At 40.1% G+C, this 24681-nt stretch overlaps 1 protein-coding gene across 3 annotated transcripts in view; it reads left to right on the forward strand.

Moving 5' to 3' along the window:
• The window catches only part of NUP98 (nucleoporin 98 and 96 precursor), a 90763-nt gene extending 74789 nt beyond the window's left edge, over positions 1 to 15974 (forward strand). For all 3 annotated transcript variants that reach the window (XM_043905809.1, XM_043905811.1, XM_043905810.1), the window contains exons 25-33: positions 1371 to 1637; positions 4658 to 4815; positions 5614 to 5757; positions 6712 to 6854; positions 9958 to 10179; positions 12257 to 12498; positions 12957 to 13111; positions 14369 to 14480; positions 14590 to 15974. In XM_043905809.1, coding sequence (XP_043761744.1) covers positions 1371 to 1637; positions 4658 to 4815; positions 5614 to 5757; positions 6712 to 6854; positions 9958 to 10179; positions 12257 to 12498; positions 12957 to 13111; positions 14369 to 14480; positions 14590 to 14807 — 1661 coding nt within the window. In that variant the 3' untranslated portion in view covers positions 14808 to 15974. The remainder of the gene's footprint in view (positions 1 to 1370; positions 1638 to 4657; positions 4816 to 5613; positions 5758 to 6711; positions 6855 to 9957; positions 10180 to 12256; positions 12499 to 12956; positions 13112 to 14368; positions 14481 to 14589) is intronic.
• Positions 15975 to 24681: the final 8707 nt, after the last annotated feature.

Below are 24681 nucleotides of genomic sequence, written 5' to 3' on the forward strand. Positions count from 1 at the left end.
CTGTGTCCAATTCAAGTCCCACTTGTTCTTCCCAACAGCTTTGGTGATTATGACTTCTGTTCCTGACCTTTCTCACTATTACCTTTCTGTAATGATTGTGACCATATTTTTCTGAACCCATACTTTGATTAAGGGCTTTTCTAATTTGGGCACTTAATTTCAAGGAAAATTAGAAAAATTTAACATGTAGAAAAATTACGTTTCACAAATCAGTTCACATCACTTTTATTGCAAAATGGGTACTATTTTAGAATGTTCCATACCACACATTTTGGAACTTGGTTATGTTCATTTCTTTGTGTTTGCTTCAGTTGTCTCATCTCTTCAAATATGTGAGTCATCATCCCAATGCATACTTGTGAATAGCATAAAGTGGTGCTATAAAGCATATTATGCTATAAAGCATAAATAGTGCTCCCTTTTTGTTTTCCTTCATCATGGGCAGGATAGCGTAGTGATTAGGAATTGGACTCTGATTACTTGAATTTGAATCCTGGCTCTGTTATGTCTTGCCTGTAATTTTGAGCAAGTCATTTAAAGTTCCATACCTCAGTTTTCTCATCTGTAAAATGAAGATGGTGGCTATCGTAGTTATATTGTGTAGATAGAGTTGGTTTACTCTTAAGAACAGACTTTTGAACACTGTGGAAGAAGGTGAGGGTGGGATGTTTCAAAAGAACAGCATGTATGTTATCTATGGTGAAACAGATCACCAGCCCAGGTGGGATGCATGAGACAAGTGCTCGGGCCTGGTGCACTGGGAAGACCCAGAGGAATCGGGTGGAGAGGGAGGTGGGAGGGGGGATCGGGATGGGGAATACGTGTAACTCTATGGCTGATTCATAGCAATGTATGACAAAACCCACTGGAAAAAAATAAATAAATAAAGGAAAAGAAAAAAAAAAGAATTTCACTTTTAAAATTTAAAAAAAAAAAACTTTTGAATAGTATCATTTAGGCTCACTAAATTGTTAGGCTGTAGCAGAGAATAATCCTTCACAAGTTCTTAGAGCACTATTTATTTCTTAATAAAGCATTTGTGAACAAAATTTGATCAAAGCAGAGGATATTTCTCTATCATTTGAGACTTTATTAGCCATAATTAGGCTAGAGGAGTCTGTTTAAAGGAGCATAGGGTTACACGTGTTTGTAAGTACCATGGGAACATGGAGTAAGCAGGCAGTTACACCATACACCTCTGGAGCTTGTAAGACACAGCTGAATGAGATGCAGACAGACAAAGCAACTCGAGTCATTGTTGGGGGTATTCATTAACTGATGTATTTTTAATGCCACAATTAAAGTGATCCCCTGTCTGTAGTTATTGTATGACTTTGTGTCATTGCATTGTTTTCCTGTCCGTTCCTTAGTTGTGAAGCACTGGAGCCTAACATGGACGTTATGCGAAGCTCTGTGGGGCCACCTGAAGGAGCTTGATAGCCAGCTGGATGAGCCCAGTGAATACATTCAGATTCTGGAGCGAAGGAGAGCTTTTTCTCGCTGGCTGTCCAATACTGCCTCACCTCAAATTGAGGAAGAAGTCTCATTGACCCAAAAAGACAACCCTATGGAGGCTGTCTTCAGCTACCTCACGGGCAAGAGGATCAGTGAGGCCTGCTCCCTGGCCCAGCAGTCAGGTAGGACATACAGTCCTCTGCACTTTGGCCTACTTCCTGTTCACTGTCCCTACCCCTTAATTGTGGGTTTGTCCTTTTCTTCTAACCTGAATATTAAGTATAAACTTCCCAGCAAGATTGCTGGTTTCTCCAAAATAGGTAGGGACTGTGCCTTCTGATTTTCCTTTTATAACCTTAAATCTTAAATTGTTATTTTAATGTTATATGCTACATATGCATTTGCAGTAAAAGTAGAAAATGCAGATAAGCACAAAGCAGTAAACCAAAATCACCTAAATCCTTTACTGCTATTCACTTCTAACATTTCAATGTGCAGTTTGTATTTAAAATGTTTGCTTTGTAATATATATGAAGTATATACAAATATGTGCATACAGAGCAACATATGCATGTATTGTTTTAAAAGATAGTATCCTGTTTTTTATATATATATTTTTTTCATTGTTTTTTTCATGTAATACAAGTGTTATATAGATATTGTAGTCAAATACTTCTTAATATTCTTTCATACATAAAATGTGCCATGTTAGCAGATTTCTTTTGACATTTAGGTCCCTCTCCTGAACTTCTTAAACTTCTTATATGTTTTGCACTGATTCACTTACTTCATTCAAATAAACACATAGAAGTTTAATTTTTGGACTTCTCATATATATGTGTGTGTGTGTGTTTTTAGTTGCACATTCACTAGTGAGAGGCATTCAGCAAGTAGTTACTAAGTTTCTAGATAAAAATCTTGATAGGATTAAAGGGTGACATAGTTCAGTTTAATATGTATATAATTAGATCCTTGATCAAACTTTATTGAAACCTTGTTTACTGAAGCCAACTAATTGGAGCCATCAACTGGGTTTATTTTCAATTTGTGCCTTAGGTAGTCTTTATGCATTTATACAATAAAAACTTGTCTTCAGGATTGACCTTTTATAAAGTTATAAAGATTATGAACCATTTAAGAGATACACATAGACGTGAGTGGAAGAGAATTGCCTGAAGTCAGGTCCTGAGATTTATTCATTCACAAACTCTACTTTTCCTCCCCTTTTTTTCTTACCCTAAGATTAAGCTTTTGGCAAGGCACTTGTATGTCAGCTTATTAAAAACTTTTGCTTCACTTCCTGCCTTCACTTTCAATAATTGATAGAGAACTAACTAAACAAAGTCAAGAATAAGGAATACTTAAAACACTGTCAGTAAGCATTACTTGATACCTACTCAACAAGAAGAGACTCCTCAAATTAATAATTTAAGCTTCTATGTTGAGGAATTAGCAAAAGAAGAGCAAATTAAACCCAAAGGTAGAAGAAGGAGGAAATATTAAAGATTAGAACAGAAATCAGTGATAATGAAAACATAGAAACAGTAAGAGGAATTGATAAAACCAAAGTTAGTTTTTTGAAAAGATCAAGAAAGTTTATAAATCTTTAACTACACTGACAGGGAAAAAAAGAGGAAAGATACATTGCCAAAAATAGGAATGAAAGGGTGACCCTTGCTACTACAGAAAAGGAAACACTATGAGAAATTCTGTGTCAACAGATGCAATAACTTGGATGAAATTGAAAATTCCTAGGAAGGTATAATTATCAAAACTCAAGAAAAAGTAAAAAATCTAAATAGATCTGTAAGAAATTGAATTAGTAATTTGCGATCTTCACTTAGAAAAGCTCAGGCCCAGATGTCTTCCCTGGTGAATACACTTAAGCTTTTAAAAGAAGAAATGATACAAAGGAATTCCCTGGCGGTCCAGTGGTTAGGACTCCAGGCTCTCACTGCCGAGGGCCCAGGTTCAGTCCCTGGTCAGGGAACAAGACCCTTCAAGCCATACATTGCTGCAAGAAGAAAGAAAGAATACCAATATTCTACAGTTGTTCCAGAAAATAGGAGGGAGCACTTTTCACCTCACCTATGGCAACATTATTGTTCTGATATCAAAGCAAATCTACAAAAAAAACTGCATCTAACATCATACTTAATGTTGAAAAGATGGGATGATTTCACCCTAAGATTGGGGACAGCAGTCACAGCAATGTGGAATCAGCATAAGGATGTACATTCACATCAGTGGAACATAAATGAGAATCCAAATATAAAACTTGTGCTTACAGTCAGTTGATTTTTGACAAAAGTGCCAAGATAGTTTAAATGTGAAAAGGATAATCTTTTCAACAAATAATGCTGGAATAGTTGAGTGTTCACTTGCAAAAGATGAATTTAGATCCTTACATCATACCATACACTAAAATCAACTTGAAGTTTTCTAGACTTCTTCCGTTTGTTTAAGTATATGTTCTTGTCATTAAGGAAAGTCTATGTGAAAAGTCAAGGATTGGCAGAAGCTAAATTGGTTGATCAAAGCCAAAAGAGATGACCTTAATGATTGAGTCAAGATATGATATACCAGTTTCTTCTCAGAACTTGTCCAGTAGATACACAGAAATAACCTTTTTTCCTTTATTGTGATTCATTTAGAATACTAGCAGCTCATGGTCAAATGGGCTGCAGCATTTACTGTGTGAATTATAGTCCAGTCATGTTTTGGTTACTTGTATACAGGTAATCAGGCTTGGCCTATTAATACATTTCCAGATGTGTTCCTGATCCATGATTTCTTTCTACCAGGTGTCTCTAGGAAACCTAGGAAACCCTTTATGATGAGAGCCTTAGTTTCTGGGCAGGACAGTACTTTAGTCATGTAAGCACTGACCCATATCCAAAAACAAAAGGACAAGGAAAAGGAGCGTTGACTTTAAGGAGGTCAGTTAGGGCTGAAACAAAGAATTATTCTCTTAATTTATGGTCTAATTCTCTGTGTACTATACAGTCTGTATTTAATTAGGTTAAGTGACGTTGAAGATTTTCTACCCTAGTCAAAAATTTTCTACTCAGTCTTTCAGCACTGCTGCCAAAAGCAGTCAGAGGTGTTTCTGGGGGCCAGAAGAAATAAGATAAAGCCCCTAAGTGTTTTTCCAAATCTGTAAATTCTTAGCATCACCAAAGAACTTCTGTTTCTCTTGTAGGTGATCATCGTCTTGCTCTTCTTTTATCCCAGTTGGTTGGCAGCCAATCAGTCCGTGAGCTGCTTACTATGCAGCTGGTGGATTGGCATCAACTCCAGGCTGACTGCTTCATCCAGGAGGAGAGACTGCGCATCTTTGCCCTTTTGGCTGGAAAACCGGTATTTTCCTCTTTTCTTGTGAACTCACATAAATTTTCTCATAGATTCAGGATTGCTTGAAGTTAAGGCAAAGAGCTATCTTTTAAGTTGTACATTGTTACCTATAACGAAGCAACTTATATTTAACTTTGAGCAGAAATATTTTCAAATTAGAATGGTACAGTATGTACACTGTGGGGGAAGAAAATACTGGTTGTATAGAAATTAAAATGTTAAAATTTGCCATATCCCCTATCATAGTGATAAACAACATAATTCGTTATCTGTCTTTCTAGACATATTTTAAGTATATTCTGACATATATGCATGCACATTTATACTTGTATATATTTAAGTAGAATTATACATAGTTCTGCAACTTTTCTTGGAAACTTACTGAATTTGGACACTTTTTCATGTTGTTTGGCCTCTCTTTTTTCAATAGCCACTTCTCTTTCATTTTATGTATGATGTATCATAATGACTTTAAGCCAGTTTTCTTGCTGCCTACCTGTTTTGCTTGCCATCAGTTTCCAAAAACACAGTCACTGATCAGAATTTATTCACATCTTAAAAAGTTGGCCACTGTGGGCAGTGAGTGGTTCTCATCACTTCTCAGCACACTTATTGTCTAAATGCCCCCTATTTAGTCCACCCAGTCACCTGCCACCAGGGAACTGTGTAGTTTATATCTGGGCCATTAACACTGCTATTTAAATCATTTAAAATGCAACTTGAATAAGTGAGCAGCATGCAGGCCTGGGCAGTAACAAGGTAACATATAATGTAGAGCTGTGGTGGTCATTTTGCCTCCTGCAGGTATGGCAGCTCTCAGAGCAGAAGCAAATCAATGTGTGCTCCCAGTTGGATTGGAAACGCTCCCTCGCTGTCCATCTTTGGTATTTGCTTCCACCAACAGCTTCCATTTCCAAGGCGCTCAGCATGTATGAAGAAGCATTTCAGGTACATGTATCCAAGTAGATACATGTAGTAGAACCAAGTAGAGTCCTGGTAGGAGTTCTGGTTTTACTAGAAAAGTACTCCAGAGGGAAAAAAACCCTAACTGCTTTTTTGAAATTACTGTAAACTTGTAATGGACACAGGAAATCTGATGGGAAATTTCTTCAAATGTCTGCTTCTGTTTTGCTTAATACAATGAGATTCCACAATTTACTATTTTTTTTTAAGTGATTTTATTATTTTTTGCTATGCTGGATCTTAGTTGCTTCACTCAGGCTTTCTCTAGTTGGGTGAGTGGAGGCTACTCCTTAGTTGCAGTGTGCGGGCTTCTCATTCCAGTGGCTTCTCTTGTGGAACACAGGCTCTAGGGCATGTGAGCTTCAGTAGTTGTGACACACAGGCTCAGCTGCCTCTTGCCATGTGGGATCTTCCTGGACCAAGGATCGAACCAGTGTCTTCTGCCTTGCAAGACAGATTCTTAACCACTGGACCATCAGGGAAGCCATAATTTATTTTCTTACTGCTGTTTTTCCTGCACCAGCATCAGAGGGTTTTTCTTCATTCCTAATGCTGTTTTATTCCTTTGGGAATTCCCTGAGCTACAGCCTGACCTTATGTTTAGAATAGTCCCAAATTAACACTTCTGAAATTTGCCTCTAAATATCATTAATATTTCATATTCCTTGTCTATTTGGAGGTTAAAGTATTCTTAATGTTTTTAATGCCATTATTTGGTTCTTTTCTTACTGTTAATTTTTATTGTCTTTGATATCATTTGCCAGAATTATTTGTCAGGGAAAAAAGAACACTAAAAAAAACTGTGTAATGAAGTTTAAAATCCTTGAAACAATCCTTGATCGGACATTCTTAATACACGTCTGAGTAACTGAGACATAATATCATCTAGTGAAACACACTTGCAGCTGATGTATTGTTTTATCAAATTCTTAACTTCAGAATACCTCTGAGGGTGACAGATACGCCCGCTGTCCACTTCCCTCATACCTGGAGGGCTCTGGATATGTGGTAGAGGAGGAACAAGACTCACAGAGACCTCTTCAAGATGTCTGCTTTCATCTTCTAAAACTCTACAGTGACAGGTAAATCAGTCATGTGTTACAATCACTTGAGGGCTCCATGAACGTTAGGGAGTTCTTTCCCTTTTACATGTGGTCAAATTGTCATAATATTAATCACAAAATAAAACCGTAATGGAGCTCAAAGAGCATGGGAACTAGAACTAGACATCTAAAAATTTACATTTTAAATCAATTATATTTTAATAAAAATTTTAAAACAAAATTACTTTAATCAACTTCAGATAATAAAGTGTGTGGTTTGATATTTTTTAATGTAACTACTGTCACTATCTGGATAGCATTTACATTACCCTCCAAAAGTTCCCTCATGTCCCTTTGCAGTCAGTCTACACCCCAGACAACTACTAACTTTTCATTATTGTAGATTACTTTTGCTATTACAGAATTGTATATAATTCTGTATGTTATCTTTTGTGCCTGCTTTTTTTTTTTAACCCAACATGGTGATTTTGAGATTTATCCATGTGAATATGTATATCAGAAATTTAATTTTTATTCATTTGTTAGTGAACAATTTTTTTTTGTCTTAGGATATTAAGAATAAAGCTGCTGTGACCACTTGTATCTAAAAGTCCCATCAAGATCTATAATTGCTCCAAATCCTCCTCAAAATTTGTTATTATTGGCTTTGGGCATATAGTGGTGTCTAATTTGTGTGTGCTTAATAAGAAATCAATATATTAACATGTTATTATATCTAAACTATCTCAGAGCTGTCTTTTTACCTTACATCAGACTGAGCAGTTTTCTCCATTGAGAAGTAGTAGCTCACATCTCACTTCAGTTCTTTAAATACTTTCTTTTAAATTAACTATACTAATTCTAGAATAATGGTCTCTTATTGTGGTAAAATACACATAACTAAAATTGTGTTTTAATTTGCATTTCCCTAATATCTAATGATGGCAAGCTGTTTTTCATGTGTTTATTTACGATCTTCCTGTCTGTTGAAATCTTTTGCACCCCCCCACACTTGAGTGGGGGTATCTAATAGTTCTTTCTTATGTTGTAATAGTTTTTTTCTTGAGTCAGTTTTGTTCATTTGTTTTTCCAAAGGAATTTTTCTGTTTCACCAAAGTCACCAGATTTATTGACATAAAGTTATTTGTAACTTGTCCTTATTCTTTTTTAATGTCTATAAGAGATTGAAAAGACAAGCTACAGATTGGGAGAATATATTTGCAATTCATATATCTGATAAAGAACTTTTATCCAGAACATGTAAAGAACTCTGAACTCAATAATAAGAAAACAATCCAATTTAAAAATGGGAAAATATTTCAAAGATGCTTCACCAAAGAAGATCTACATGTCAAGCCCATGAAAAGTTGTTTAACATTGGTAGACATCAGGGACATGCAAATTAAAGCTGTCATGGGATGCCACTACCCATCAGTTAGAATGGTTAGAATTTTTAAAAGACCTTTACCAAATGTCATCATGGATGTGGAGCAATTGAAATTCTCAACACTGCTGGGGAAAAATGTAAATAATACTGGCCCTTGGGGAAAGAGTTTGGCAGCTAAAAAAAGTTAAACATACACCTACATACGTATGATTCAGTCATTCTACGCCTACGTATTTACCTTACATGAGAGCAATGAAAATGTATGTCTATGTATGTGTTGGTAGCAGTTTTATTTGTAAAGGTTCAAAACAGGAAACAGCCCAAATTTCCATCAATAGGTGATTGATAAGCCAGAATTGTGGTACATCTACAATGGAATACTATCTCACCAGTAACTGTTGATAATGTACAAGAGCATGGCGAATTATAAAGTACTTTTACTTAGTTTTGAAGAGATGAGACAAAAAAAAAATTACTTCCCCCAAATATACCTACTGTTTGATTTCAATTTATATAAAACTGTAAAATGCAAACTAATCTGTAATAATAGAGGAATCAGTTGTTGCCCAGGAAGAGTAGGTGTAGGGATAGGCAGGAGAGAGGAATCACAGAGGGGTTTCTGGAACCTTTAGGAGGTGATGGGTAAGCTTGTTATGTTGATCTTGGTGGTAGTTTCACAGGTGTATATATGTGTTTGAACTTGCAAAAATTGCACCTTCTAAACATGTACAGTTATTGTATGTCATCTCTTTTACTGTCAAAAAAGAAAAAAGAGGAAGAAAAGCATATATCTCAAGGTGCCACTGTCAAAAAAGAAAAAAGAAGAAGAAAAGCATATATCTCAATGTGCCAGAAACAGAAACCAAAGCCAGACTGAGATAGTAAAGCCTTCTTAGTTTAATTACGCATTTGCACTAGCCATGTTTCAAAGTGTTTAATAGCCACACATGGCTAGTGCCTATCTTATTGGTCAAAGCAGATTATAGAACATTTCCATTGTCACACAAAGTTCAGTTTGACAGTACTGGGCAAGAAAACTTGGTGAGGTGTAGGTACTTGTAAAATGTCTGGGATCATAGGTAAAACGGAAACACTTTGGTTGGTAAACCAACCCCAGATCTTTAAAGCTTGTGGGTGTGGGTCTTACTATTCTTACGGTCTGGGATTTGGAAGTTAAGGACATCACACACAAACTGGTCCAGAATCATTGAGATCCCTGGGCCCCCTGCAGAAGAAAAATCAAAAGCCTTAGGGAGACTTTCAAACCTTGGGTACTCGGATTTCTGTAAAAAGAATAGTAACAACTGTAAGCAAAAGGAGGAAATAACCGTCATAACCATCATTAAGACTAGTCAGGTGTTCAGATAAACAGGTGAAGTAGCACTTCAGCAACTTCAGACAGTAGAACAATGTGAAAGATACTAAGGAAACTTAATTTTTTTTTAATGGTTAAGGAAAAGACGCTATAATAATGAAAGGGTGAAAGTTGTGAAGACTTCCTGTACCAGGAAGGTAAAAATAGACCAAAGAAGTGCCAGCAGACTTGTTATAAGAGCCTGAGAAGGGAAGTTCCTTGGTTTTTGGTAGGATCTGTAATCTGGCTAAACGTAGAGGAGGAAGACTGTAAGGCTTATGATGCTTCTGTCTAGGGTACTTGCCTTTATTGTTTTCTAAGCTGTGGCTGAAAGAGTTAACCTGTCCAGTGCAGGTGGTCTGCTGACTGGGTTTGGTAACTCAGCACATTCTCCTTTGCAGACATTATGACCTCAACCAGCTGCTGGAGCCTCGAAGCATAACTGCAGATCCTTTGGACTATCGCCTAAGCTGGCACTTGTGGGAGGTGCTACGGGCTCTTAACTATACCCATCTGTCAGAGCAGTGTGAGGGTGTGCTGCAGGCCAGTTATGCTGGCCAACTGGAGAGTGAGGGCCTTTGGGAGTGGGCCATCTTTGTCCTCCTGCACATTGACAACTCAAGGTGAGTGAGAAGCCATCAGATGCACTGGGTGCCTCTAGCCCTACAGGGCAACAAAAGAATCAGTCTAAACACCTATTAAATTGGTATGGGAAATAATTAAGTGGAAAGAAAGGCTATACCTGGGTGGAAAAATCCCATTAACTTAAGCACAAAGTCCTTGAATGCGGTATGTTTAGAATTATGCAGAAATAATGCTGGCTGCGTTGCTTCAGTGGATCCTTAAAGGTTGGCAAGGAGTACCCCTTCTTTGTCTCTGTCCACTGGCTTTTTCCCTTCCCTTGCCACCCATTCCTCAAGTTTGATAGTGTTATGTTTACCTATTTACCAATATAGTCTTGCCCAGATGCATAATGTTTTGGTTTTCTGTCCTGAATGAAAACCAGAGAAACACTTTTACTCCCTGCTGTGAACTGTACAAAGCCAGAGGTTTTTTGTTATTGGTAGTGGCATGGCATATTACTAAGAACAAAAACACTTAACACAATGCTTCGTTATATAATTTATATAATGCTTTTATATATCTTTATATTATGTTGTAAGTACTTTAAATATATTAACTTGCTTAATGGTGATAATGAACCTATAAGATAGACATTCTTATTGTCTGTTTATAGATGAGCAGCTCCAGGCATAGAGAGATTAGATAACTTTTGTTCAAGATCACATAGCTAGTAAATAGCAGAGTGAGGCTTTCAACTCAAGATACCCAGGGTCTGTGCTCTTAATCATTTGTACTATACTATCTGTCATGCCGTAGGGCATGGAAAGAAGTTGTTTTGTAGTCAGACCTTTATAAATTCTGGCTCCACCATGTACTCACTTTGACCTAGGGTAAAGCTTACTTATTTTTGACTTAGAGTCAAGATAGTCTCTAGGCCTCAGTTTTTTAATCTGTAAAATCATAGTATTGCTAATCTCTGTTCAAAGGTGACTATGAAGTTAAAAGAGTGAAAATATAAAGCATCCCGCACAACCTTCCTTTAAGGAATTTCTCTTTCCTCTTCCTTCTTACCAGGAGGCAAAATGATCCCAGAATTTCCCTCTGAGTTTATTTAAATACACTCTTGGAGAACTTCACATGGTAAAAGGCTGGCTGATGGGATGATTGATGACTGGCTGTGGGAAAGCAGATCCTGTTTCCTAAAGAGGAGGGAGAAAGGAGGCAGTTGTCCAGAGACTAGGAGTTCTTAAAAAGCCTAGGCGTAGACAAAAGAATCTAAGATGAGAAGAGCTTTGATCTGAAATTAAAATGAGAGATCCTTTTGGCCCAGACCAAGAAGAAATCTCTTTAAGTGGACTTAAGGGCAGAAAGACTGGAGTTTAGCCTAAGTCTAGGAGTAAAGAGAAAATGAATTAGGAAGGCTGATGGCTATAAGGGAAGAAACAGGACCTGGAAGGGACTTTACATTTTAAAACTATCAACTTTGTTTACTTACACTGACCATGTGGGAGAAAGCGCAGAGAGGAGGTTGGGAATGAACTGCAGAGGACTGACTGCTCAGTGGGTCCAGAATTCCCCTATCTCATCCTTCGTCTCCTTTTACTAGAAAGGAAACAAAGAAATGAGCCTGCTGGGATGAACACACACACACTCCCTACTGTATATAAGATGGATAAGCAACAAGGAACTGCTGTATAGTACAGTGAACTCTGCTCACTATTCTGTGATAGCCTATATGAGAAAAATTAAAAAAGAACGAACATATGTGCATGTATAATTGAAGCATTTTGCTCTACACTGTTGTATAGCAAACATTGTACAACATCAACTATATTCCAATATAGTTAGAAAAGAGAAATGAGCCAGTGAGGACAAAGCCTTTTGGGGGCAGTGGGCAACCTTCCCAAGAGTATTCATCCTCAGACTGTTTTGACCATGAAAATACAATGTGCTTCTGTTCTATTTCATTTTAAAAATTAATACTGGTATGTCCTCTTAAGTGAAGCTTGAGGTGATCCTCTTTTGGTCAGGATCTGCAGTTTAGGAGACTGCCCCAGGGGCCACTTTGAGCCTCCTGAGGCAGCCTTCTCCATCAGTAAGGATGAGACTTATCCCAGCTGACCTTTCCTCCTATAGCACGCGGGAGAAGGCTGTTCGAGAACTGCTTACCCGGCACTGCCAGCTATTGGAGACCCCTGAATCTTGGGCTAAGGAGACCTTCCTGACCGAGAAGCTTTGTGTGCCCGCTGAATGGATTCATGAGGCCAAAGCAGTGCGAGCACACGTGGAATCCGACAAGCACCTGGAGGCCCTCTATTTATTTAAAGCAGGACACTGGAACAGGTGCCATAAACTCGTCATCCGGCACTTAGCTTCCGGTGAGTGCTTCAGACGAGGGCCTATGTCTCCTGGAATCACCCCCAATTCTTCAAACCTCTGAGCCCATGATAAGTCAAGCTAGGGACAGTGATCAATACAGAGCATGGCAGACTTGAATCAGATCACACTTTGTAAAAGCTCCCTGTGCAAAAGATGCTTAGTGAGGGTGAGGGGCGGAGGTCAACAGCAGTATCTGTTATATCCCCATCTGCCAGGAATATTCTTGATGTACACTAACTGTGTTAAGCTCATTGTTTAGGGAGTTTCAATCAGCAACACCAGAGGTAGCTATTTGGGAAACTGAGCTAGAAATTCTTTACAGTTTCTTTAAGAGAATTTTGAAATATCTACTGTAATTCTCAAGTCTGACCCAACATAATTTTCCTTTTTTATCCTGTCTTGGAATTCTGCCATCTCCTTCCTCTGTACACTTTTGGTCAATATTTTGTTTCTTCAGATGCCATTATTAATGAGAACTATGACTACCTGAAGGGGTTCTTGGAAGACCTGGCACCTCTGGAGCGCAGTGGCCTAATCCAGGACTGGGAAACATCCGGGCTTGTTTACCTGGACTACATTCGGGTCATTGAAATGCTCCGTCATATACAGCAGGTACCTGAGCTCCTTAAACCATGGCCTGGTTCTCTTTCTCCCTAGCCCATAAAGCCATAGAGACAGCCAGAGGCTTGAGCAAGAACTCGAAAAGCTCACTGTCAGTGCAGGAGGGGTATTTTGATGAAGCAGATTTGATGTAGCTATTACGACAACTCTGTCAAAACTTGAAACATTTTTTTGTGGCTTATTGCCAAGTAGTGTGTAGTGGACATGCCTAAGACTTGTCCTTAGTCAGTCCCCTCCCCTTGTCCTCCCCTTTTCCACTAGTTTTAAGTGAGAAGCTTTGGGTTGAGAGATCCAGTAAAGATCAGAGATTTAGTGTAGATAATTTCTTCACATAATATTTGGCGTGTTTTAAATTGAAAGTGTTATGGGGGCATTCTGGTGACACCTATGAATGGATCTCTAATGTTTTTAAATGCGTAAGATATAAATATATAGGATTACAAAAGAAAGTGATTATATTAAGATACAATTATCAAAATATTAAAAACTTGTGCTATGTAATTAGTGCTTTATTAACATCCTAAATAAGAAACTCTAGCACTGTAATTTTGAAATACTTAAAGCTGTAATACCAGGGAAGCCCATGGTATGCCTGCCAATGCAGGAGACGTGGGTTTGATCCCTGGGCTGGGAAGATCCCCTAGAGGAGGAAATGGCAATCCACTCCAGTATTCTTGCCTGGGAAATCCCATGGATAGAGGAGCCTGGTGGGCTACAGTCCATGGGGTCAGAGAAGTCAGACATGACTTAGCAATTATACAACTGTAATGTGATAGGAAAGGAAGTGATTTCTGTCGATAACAAAGTCACAGTTCTGTTGATATCTACATTAATAATCAAGTGCTAATTCTTAGTTGAAGTCAGAAGACCTAAATTAAGTGCTAGTTTGGGCTCCACCTCTCACTGTTGTGCTCTTAAGTCAATACCATGTCTCTGACCCAGATTTATATAGATTTTTGGTGCTGTGTTGAAGCTTGCTAATTACATGGTTCATGAATGGTGATTTCACAACTTGCCGAGTCCTAGGCCCTATACACTATATTGCTTTCCTGTTGTGTATTGCTAAGATCCTGTCTTGTCTTCAGCGACTAGGCTAGATGGTGGGAACATGACATTGCCAGCCAGCTTCTTGGATTTTCCCCTCCCTCACCTCACTGTCGTTTCAGAGGTTTGCATAGCCAGTCTATGGATAGGATTGGAGTGATGGGAGTTCCTCTTGGCCTAATTGGTTTCCCTGCTTCTTTGTAGGTGGATTGCTCAGGTTATGAACTCGAGCAGTTGCACACCAAAGTGACCTCACTGTGCAACAGGATAGAGCAAATCCAGTGTTACAACGCCAAGGACCGCCTGGCTCAGTCAGGTCAGCCTCCCACCTTCTCTCCCTTCCTGCGTGCTCACTGCCTGTCTTTGTGATTATCATACTCCTGCCCCACCCCTTCATTTGGTGCTCCCTCTGTTCTTTTCTCCAGACATGGCCAAGCGTGTAGCCAACCTGCTGCGGGTGGTACTGAGCCTTCAGCATGCCCCTGATGCAACCTCCGACTCAACGCCAGACCCTCAGCGAGTCCCTCTGCGCCTGTTGGCTCCCCACATTGGCCGACTCCCCATGCCTGAGGACTATGCCTTGGAGGAGCTGCGCAGCCTCACACAGTCCTACCTGCGGGAACTGACTGTCGGGAGCCAGTGAGCCCTGGGCTCCTCCCACCACACTCACATGCTTGTTCACACTCACCACACAGAGGGCTCCTGCATCGAGTTGATTGCCCTGTTTGCCGTTCTCTGGCTTGGCTGTGGAATCTCCCCTCCCTTCCTGCTGCCCAAGCAGCAACCTCCAGTTGTTCAGGGCTTTCTTAATACTAAACATAGCATAAGGGCTTTTGGAACCCCCAAAAAAGGAGCCAAGTCTCTTTTTACCATCCTCAAGAGCCATTCTTTTTTTTTTTTTTTTCCTTTTTAGAAATGGTCAATAAAGCACCTTTGGCAGTATTCCCCAAAGAACCAGGGAATGCTTTTCCTCCCTCAGCCATTCTGAATCTTGTGACTCTCAATGCCAGCCTGCTACCCTGCTCCTACTCCTGCCCTTTTATCCTCGGACTCTTTAGGAGGAGTGGGGCAGGTGCTGGGACAAATGTGTTGACCTAGGACCTTCCTTAACAAGTGAACTATCCACAGAAGGAAGAGAATCTGTCTCTGGAGTAGGTTGATGATTTGCATGACTTTTGGAATCAGGAGAGGGTTGAACTGAGGAAGCAGAACAGGGTCTTTCTGACTCATTTAAGGTAGAAGTGAGTGCCTGCTAGGGAGCTGTGGGGCTTCAAGGCTTGATTGTTCTTCCTCCCTTGAATGTTCTGTGAACACCACAACTTCCCTGTGCAGGAGCCCTTGGTCTCAGACTCCATGTCTCTGGGAAACTCCCAGAACTCATTATGGTGCCTGGTTTTCAGTCATCTGGCAAGGCCTCCTGCCTGGTTTTGCCTGAAGAGTTTCAATGAAACATGGTAGATCGGGTAGCCCTCCCTGTCCCTCCCATTCTAGCCCAAAGCGTTTCCCACCCTCCATCTACAGTCCCAGAAGGTAAAGCCCTCACTGAGGCAAGCAAGAAGCTGAACTTCAGGGACAGGCAGAGGGCCTTCGCTACACTGTAGCCAGCTATGGGGAGCCCCAGGTAAACCACCGGAGACTGCTGGTCTGCAGGCTATCACGGGCAACATGGCCACGCCTGGGTCTTTATGCATGAAGATTATGTAAAAATTTTTATTAAAAAGTATATATATATATATATATATAAACAATCTAGATTATTTTCCTCTTTTTCTGAAGCTACTTTCTTAAATAAAATGAAATGTTTATAGCATACCTGGTATTGGCTTTCTTTTGTGTTTTCAAGCCTTGTTGTCCCAAGGAGCTTTATGATGGCCTTGTTTAATTTGCAGTCTAAAGGAGGAGACTGGCCATGGGTTAATGAGAGAATAGTTGCAGACTAGATCAAAGGCTAGGTTTATAAGGGTCCATTTGGGGGTGAGGGGGTTGAGATTGATGAATCCTGACTGCTGTACATTTATTTATTTATATGTGTTTAGACTCCCAATGGGGGATGGGGCAGGGTTTCAAATTGCCCAGTGGAATATACGTAGTATTCAAAGCCTCTTTGCTGTTCTTCTCGGGTTTTTTAAACCTTGGCACTTCACCTCTGTTTCCATTGTGTAAAGGAGATAATGATCCCTGATATGCTGCTTCACAGGGCTGTTCTTAAGAGGGACCAAATGAGGCTAATGAGTAGTAAGTAGGTTGGTGGGTTGGTTCTGTTATTGAAGGTATAAGCAATTTCCAATTAGGATTAGGCCAAAGATTTCTGGGACGCTGAGGAGATGAGAAAGCTGAGTAGATCTTCCAGGTAGCTGGGGCTTCCCTTTCATTTGGGCCCCTGAGGACAAGGGTTACTCAGCTGGGAATCTCCCTCCGTCACTGACTGTGAACCTGAGCAAATGAGTCACGGAGCACTGCTGCCCTTCTGGCAAAGAATTTGTTCTGTTTCCTCACCAGAGGTGTTCTTTGAAAAGTCAATGCTATAAAAGTGCTTAGTCTTTAGAAGTGTTAAGAACTGAATATGGGCAGTATTTCCTCTTAGGACAGGTTTTTCCTTTTTTTAAAAAAAAAAACCACCTCTAAATCAAATATTTATACTGCAGCTATGCTGCATCACAGAGAATAGACTCGCAGTTCAAAGCACATGATAAAGATGAACAATGCTTCCCTGGTGACTCAGTGGTAAAGAATCTGCCTGCCAGTGCACAGGTTCGATCCCTGATCTGGGAAGATCCCACATGCCACAGAGCAACCAAGTGTGTGTGCCACAACTATTAAGCCTGTGTGCTGGAGCCCCAGAGCTGCAACTACCAAAACCCGAGTGCCCTAGAGCCCGTGCTCCACAAGACAAGCCACCACAATGAAAAGGCCACACACCACAGCTGGAGAATAGCCCATCTCCCCGCAGCATCAGAGACCCAGCACAGATAAAAAGTTTTTCTAAAAAAGATGAACACTCTCTTCTACATTTCAAACTACATTGAAATATATGTTTAAAAATTTAAATTTCTCAAAAATATAAAAATAAGAATTGTCTCAAAACCCAATAGAGCTGTGGAATCCACAAACTCATACAAAGTGCAAAATAAGTATTTCCTCAGCACAATTCTGGAATAATGCCAAAATAATGTTAACAGAAGCCCAGAGATTAAATGCAGGCATCAGAGCCAACATCTTTTTTAGATGTTTTACTCTGACTCATTTTGTTAATTTTGTATTTCTAGAAAATTATTTCAGATTTTTTATTTGTTGTCTCTTAACTAGTTCTCAGACTTAATGGTTTTATTGGAGTTCTACATTGTAATATATTAACTTCTGCTTTAAAAATTCATTTCCCATGCTTTCCTAAGGGTTTTAAAAAAATCTTGCCATAGAAATTTTCACCCATACAAAGTAAAATGATGTCTTAATTTAATCTTAACCTTTACCCCAATTCTTACTCCTACCCACCCCAATGGCATTTCTAAGGGAGATCATAATTTCATCAATACAAAAGCATTCCTACCCTAAATTTTTATAATCACAATACCATTGTCATACCTAACACAACACTAATTCCTGAATATTAACTAATATCCTTTGCATTTTCAAACTTCCCCAGTTGTCTCAGAAGTAAAATTTTATTACAGTTGATTTGATTGAATCAGGATCTAAACAGGGCCCACATTTGGTTAAGTTCTCTTTTTAAAATGCCCTTTATTAGGACTAATCTCAAAAATATACAAGCAACTCCTGAAGCTCAATTCCAGAAAAATAAATGACCCAATCAAAAAATGGGCCAAAGAACTAAACAGACATTTCTCCAAAGAAGACATACAGATGGCTAACAAACACATGAAAAGATGCTCAACATCACTCATCATCAGAGAAATGCAAATCAAAACCACAATGAGGTACCATTACACGCCAGTCAGGATGGCTGCTATCCAAAAGTCTACAAGCAATAAATGCTGGAGAGGGTGTGGAGAAAAGGCAACCCTCTTACACTGTTGGTGGGAATGCAAACTAGTACAGCCACTATGGAGAACAGTGTGGAGATTTCTTAAAAAACTGGAAATAGAACTGCCATATGACCCAGCAATCCCACTTCTGGGCATACACACCGAGGAAACCAGATCTGAAAGAGACACGTGCACCCCAATGTTCATCGCAGCACTGTTTATAATAGCCAGGACATGGAAGCAACCTAGATGCCCATCAGCAGACGAATGGATAAGGAAGCTGTGGTACATATACACTGTGGAATATTACTCAGCCGTTAAAAAGAATTCATTTGAATCAGTTCTAATGAGATGGATGAAACTGGAGCCCATCATACAGAGTGAAGTAAGCCAGAAAGATAAAGAACATTACAGCATACTAACACATATATATGGAATTTAGAAAGATGGTAATGATAACCCTATATGCAAAACAGAAAAAGAGACACAGATGTACATAACAGACTCTTGGACTCTGTGGGAGAAGGTGAGGGTGGGATGTTTCAAGAGAACAGCGAAACATGTATATTATCTATAGTGAAACAGATCACCAGCCCAGGTTGGATGCATGAGACAAGTGCTCAGGCCTGGTGCACTGGGAAGACTCAGAGGGATTGGATAGAGAGGGAGGTGGGAGCGGGGAGTGGGATGGGGAATACATGTAAATCTATGGCTGATTCATGTCAATGTATGACAAAACCCACTACAATATTGTAAAGTAATTAGCCTCCAACTAATAAAAATTAATGAAAAAAATAAAAATGCGCTTTATTTGATGCAGTACCTGAGATGTTCGTTGTTTAGCATAGAGGGCTGGGGCTTCTAGATTTGACTGACTGTGCCTCTACCTCCCTTACTTGGTACATACCACTGGTTAGATCTAGAGGCTTGATTGGACTCATGGTCCTTCTCATTAGTGGTGCTGTTTTTCATCACTTGGGAAGACACTATCTTGCTGTCCCACTTTTAGTGATGTTAAGATTGTTGACTCAGTTGTTAGCCTCATTTATCCTTTATAAAGTTTCCATCAAGCTTCCACCTAATAATCATGACCAAAATTCACTGTTTCATTATGACACAGTCTTTTTTATATATGATTCAGTATTTTCAAAAGTGAAAGTGAAAGTTGCTCAGTCTTGTCTGACTCTGCAAACCCATGGACTATACAGTCCATGGAATTCTCCAGGCCAGAATACTGGAGTGGGTTGCCTTTCCCTTCTCAAGGGTGTCTTCCCAACCCAGGGGTTGAACCCAGATCTCCCACATTGCAGGCATATTCTTTACCAGCTGAGCCACAAGGGAAACCCAAGAATACTGGAGTGGGTAGCCTATCCCTTCTCCAGTGGATCTTGCCAACCCAGGAATCGAACCAGGGTTTCCTGCATTGCAGGTGGATTCTTTACCAACTGAGCTATCAGGGAAGCCCAGTATTTTCAAAATTGAGGCTTAAATCATTTATTGTTCAGATGTTTTTCTTTTTTTTCATAATGGCTTTTAAAAAGTTACCAATTTTTAGAATTATTTTTTCAAATTGGCATTTTTACCCCAAAACACTATATATAAGAAATATTTCAACTTTTTTTTCAGGTAAACATACCAATTTTCCTATAACTGATTCTATTTATACATGTGCTATTTCCACGTGTTTTGAAGCACTCTTGAATTTAGCCTTTATTTTGCTCTAAAGGTATTCTGCTGCAAAATGTTATTTTTTTTTCAAAATGTTATTTTTAAGTGTAATTTGAGTGTAAGACAACCTTGTGCCCCCAAAAGGTTGAATAACTGCTGATGAAAATGGTACAGAAAGAACAATGCATCTTTTACCCCACACCCATCCCTACACCATCTACCACTCACTCTTGTGTCCTGCTGTCCACCTTTGTTTTTGTTTTGTTTGTTTTGGCCCCACCAGGGATCAAACCCGTGCCCCTTGCACTGGAAACATGGAATCCTAAACACTGGACCCCCAGGGAACTCTCATTGTCTCCCCCTTTGGCAAGTACAATAATCCTGGATTTTATTAATTATGTACAAACTATTCTTTAAATTATTATATGAGGAAATTCACTTGGTGTGCAATTGTTAATTTTAACACATACAGATTTGTATAACCACCCCACAGTCAGGATACAAAATGTTTCATTACCCCAAAGTCTTCCTTTTCCTATCTCCTTACAGTGACCCTCTTCCTAGCTCTTATTCCTGGCAACCTGTTCTCCTTCACTATAGTTTTGTTTTTATACAATGTAATGTAAATGGACTCATACAATATGTGATTTTTTTTTTGGTATCAATTTCTTTCACTTAGTATAATATTTGCAGGGTTCATCTGTATTACATTGTTGTTGTTTAGTCTCTACGTCATGTCCAACTCTTTTGTGACCCCATGGACTGTAACCCACCAGGCTCCTCTGTCCGTGGTATTTCCCAGGCAAGAAAGAAAACTGGAGTGGGTTGCCATTTCCTTCTCCAGGGGATCTTCCCAACCCAAGGATCAAACCTGAGTCTCCTTCACTGGCTGGTGGATTCTTTACCACTGAGCCACCAGGGGATTCCCCATCTGATAGCATATATTAGTACTTCATCCCTTTTTAAAAAGAAAATTTTTATTAAGATTTTATTTTTTTAGAGCAGTTTTGAATTCACAGCAAAACTGAGTGGAAAGCACAGATATTCCCCCAAAACCCCTTGCCCCAGCACATGCATAGTTTCCCCCAGTAGCATTGTGTTACATTTGATGAACCTACATTGAGTGCATATCAAAGTGCATAGTTTACCTGTGATGAAGCTTAGTGTTGTCAGTCTATGGGTTTAGACAAATGTATAAAGACATGTATCCATCATTATGGTATAGAGAGTCTTCACCATATATAGCGTACAGAGCATCTTTTCACTGCTCTAAAAATTCTGAGTCTCCTCCCATAGTCTCCTGAAACTCCTGCCAACTGCTGAACTTCCCACTATCTTCATAATTTTGTCTTTTTCAGAATGTCATATAGTTGGAATCATATAGGATGGAGCTCTTTCAAACTGGCTTCTTTCCCTTATTAACATGCATTTAAGGTTCCTCCATGTCTTTTCATAGCTTAATAGCTCATTTCTTCTTAGCAATAAATACTAAATGTTCTATTGTTTGGCTTTACCAGTTTTTTTATTCACTCACTCACTGAAGAACATTTTGTTTGTTTATAGGTTTGGCAATTATGAATAGAGCTGCTATAAACATTCATGCATGAACTTTGTGACCATAAAAGTTATTACTTCTCTAGGCATTGGGTTCCTGGGCCATATGGCTAAGCATATGCATAACATTCCAAAAACCTGTCAGACCATTTTCCATGGCTGTGCCTTTTCTGCATTCTCAGAACCCATATATGAAAGTTGCAGTAGCTTCACAACCTCTCCAGCAATTGGCATAGTTAATATTTTTATTTTAGCTATTCTAATAAATATAGAATATCTTACTGATATTTTAATTTGAATGTCTCAAATATATAATTATGTTCACCACTTTTCATGTGTTTATTGGCAGTTCTTATCTTTTGTTTGTTTAAATGCCCAAATTCCTTTGCTCAGTTTTTTTTTCTTTTGTGTGTGTTCTTGTGTTGTTTTTAAATTTTTTGCTCATTTAAAAATTTGATATGGTTTATTACTGTTCAGTTTTGAGAATTTTTTATAGGTTCTGGATACAAGTCCTTTGTTGACTATGTGATTTGTAAATATTTTCTTCCAATCTCTAGCTTGTCTTTTCATTCTCTTAATAATGTTACAACCCCTGCCTTTTAATTAGTGTATTTAGGCCATTTACTTTAATGTAAATATTGATAAGTTGACTTTAAGGTTGTGAAATGAAAGTCGCTCAGTCGTGTCTGACCCTTTGTGACCCCATGGAATTCTCTAGGCCAGAATACTGGAGTGGGTAGCCAGTCTCTCCCTTCTCCAGGGGATCTTCCCAACCCAGGGATCAAACCCAGGTCTCCTGCTTTGCAGGCAGATTCTTTACCAGCGGAGCCACAAGGGAAGCCCAGGAATACTGGAGTGGGTAGCCTATCCCTTCTCCAGTGGATCTTTCCAACCCAGGAATCGAACTGGGGTCTCCTGCATTGCAGGCGGATTCTTAACCAACTGAGCTATCAGGGAAGCCGACTTTAAGTTTAACACTTTATTATTTGTTTTCTGTTTGTTTCCTGATTTTGATTCTTCTCTTTCTCCTCTCATCTCTCATTTCTTTAGTGCTGGGTCTCCCCATGCTTTCTAGTTTCTCTTTCTGAGACTCCAATTAAATATATATTTAACACATTCTTTCACATTCTTTCCTGTTTCCTAAACTCATTTTCTTTTTGTCTCCCTGTGTTGTATTTTGGTAATTTCTTCATCTGTCTCTGAATTCATTAATTGCCTCTTCATCTGTGTCTAATATATTAATTTTAATAAATTAATAAAAATTAAATTAATTAAATATATATTTAATTGGAGTTTCAGAAAGAGAAACTAGAAAGAATGGGGAGAGAAATCTACCTGCTCATTCTTAAATACTGTTCATTCTTGATAGTCCACTTGCTCTTTCATTTTTCAATCCTCATTTATTTCTTAAATCATATTACACATACTTCGGTGTTATTTTTAAAGTCACTCAGTGGTGCCTGACTTTGTGACCTCATGGTCTGTAGCCCACCAGTCTCCTCTGTCCATGGAATTTGATCCCTGGTCAGGAAATTAGATTTGACATGCCACAACTGAGAAAGATCTCGCATGCCTCGACTAAGACTTGGGTACAGTCAGATAAATAAGTAAATATTTTTTTTAAAAAAGAACTCAGTGAAGATGACAGAGCTATAGGGACAGTTGCCATCCACAGACCCTGTCCCCTCACACCTCTAAGCCCCAGTCTCCTGCAGATTCTGACCCTGGAATCTCCAACCCCCCCAAGTTGGGCCTGAGCTAAGCCTGAGTGCTACCTTACAGAATTTGAATAATTCAGGACCCAGTGACCTGAGGTGTCAGTTTCAGTTGCTCTGTTCCTATGGACACAGGTGTCCTAACTCTGTAATTAAGCTAATAAAAGGAAAAGGGGGCTGGGCCTGCTGTCCTGTGCCTCGGAGGGACAGAGTCCTGGCCCCCCAAACTGCTGAGAATACACCAGGCTCACCCAGAGTCAGGTGGGGGGAAGGCCATAAGGAAGTCCAGGGGGCTGAAACAGAGGTAGGAGAAAAGAAGAGAGTGGAAAGAGGAAGACCAGGGTCAGGGAGGCAGAGACCAAGAAGGAGTTATAGAGGGACGGAGAGCAGGAAATACAGAGACGGGTTAGGGGCAGAGAACAGGGCAGAGGCCAGGAGAGGCAAAGACCAGCAGAGAAGGAGAAACAGTAGATGCCAAGCCCTAAGTACTTAATTCCAGGGCAGGTACAAATAGGAGGGTGCGGTAGCTGGAAGGGCTGCAGGGCTCCCTGGAGGTTAACAGGACCCAACAGAGACCCCGGTCTTCCTTCTGACTTCCAGGGATTGTCCACACCACCCTTGCCAGCAGGGCCTGGCACTGCCACAGGTCAGGCCAGGAGGCTCACTCCCAGAGATCTGCCCCTCCTCTGGCTGTGGCAAGGCCATGGGCCCCGGCAGCCACCACCTCAGCCTCGGCCCCTCTGTCTCCAGCCTGGGCCTTCTGCTCCTGCTCCCACTCCTTCCAGGTATGAAGCTCAGTAGACCTGCCCTGGCTTCTCTGGGCATTGCTGTTCTTCCCATCCTCCCCACATCTCTCTCCATATGCTCTCTCTTCATTCCTGTGCTGGGAAAAAGCTCTATTTGGCAAGTTTGGAAGAGTGGGAGCTGAAGAGGGCAAGATGGGGCTTGCCTAGCTGGGGTGGGAGCAGTTGAGGGGGGAGCCCTCAGGGATAGGGTGGGAAAAGCCAGGGGGACCAGATTGTGAAGGGTGAGTTGGGGCTTTATCTAGCAGGCCTGGGGAGCCATGGCTCAGACAGTAAACAATCTGCCTGCAATGCAGGAGACCCAGGTTCCATCCCTGCGTCAGGAAGATAGATGCCCTGGAGAAGGGAATGGCAACCCACTCCAGTATTCTTGCTTGGAGAATCCCATGGACAGAGGAGCCTGGCGGGCTACAGTTCACAGGGTTGCAAAGAGTTGGACACAACTGAGCAAATAACACTTTCACTTTCTTTCAAGCAGCTACTGATCCAGTCGAATTTGTCTCTTTAAAAGCTTGATCTCTCAGGAGCTTCCCTGGTGGTCCAGGGGTTAAGACAGCACTCCCAGTGCAGGGGCCACAGGTTTGATCCCTGGTCGGGGAACTAACATCCCCCATGTGATGTGGTGCCTGGGACTCTTGTGGTCTAATGGGGCCCCTCCAGCATCTGTGGTGGGACAGGCAGAATCCATGTCTTTAGGAAGGGGCAGGTGGAGAAGAAACCCATCAGCCTTGCTTCAAAAGACAGTAACTATTCACACCACAGCCTCACTGCGTCTGTCCCCGGAGACAGGCAGG

This window comes from Cervus elaphus, chromosome 1 (assembly GCF_910594005.1).
Source record: "Cervus elaphus chromosome 1, mCerEla1.1, whole genome shotgun sequence".
In the NCBI taxonomy this organism is placed as follows: Eukaryota; Metazoa; Chordata; class Mammalia; order Artiodactyla; family Cervidae; genus Cervus; species Cervus elaphus.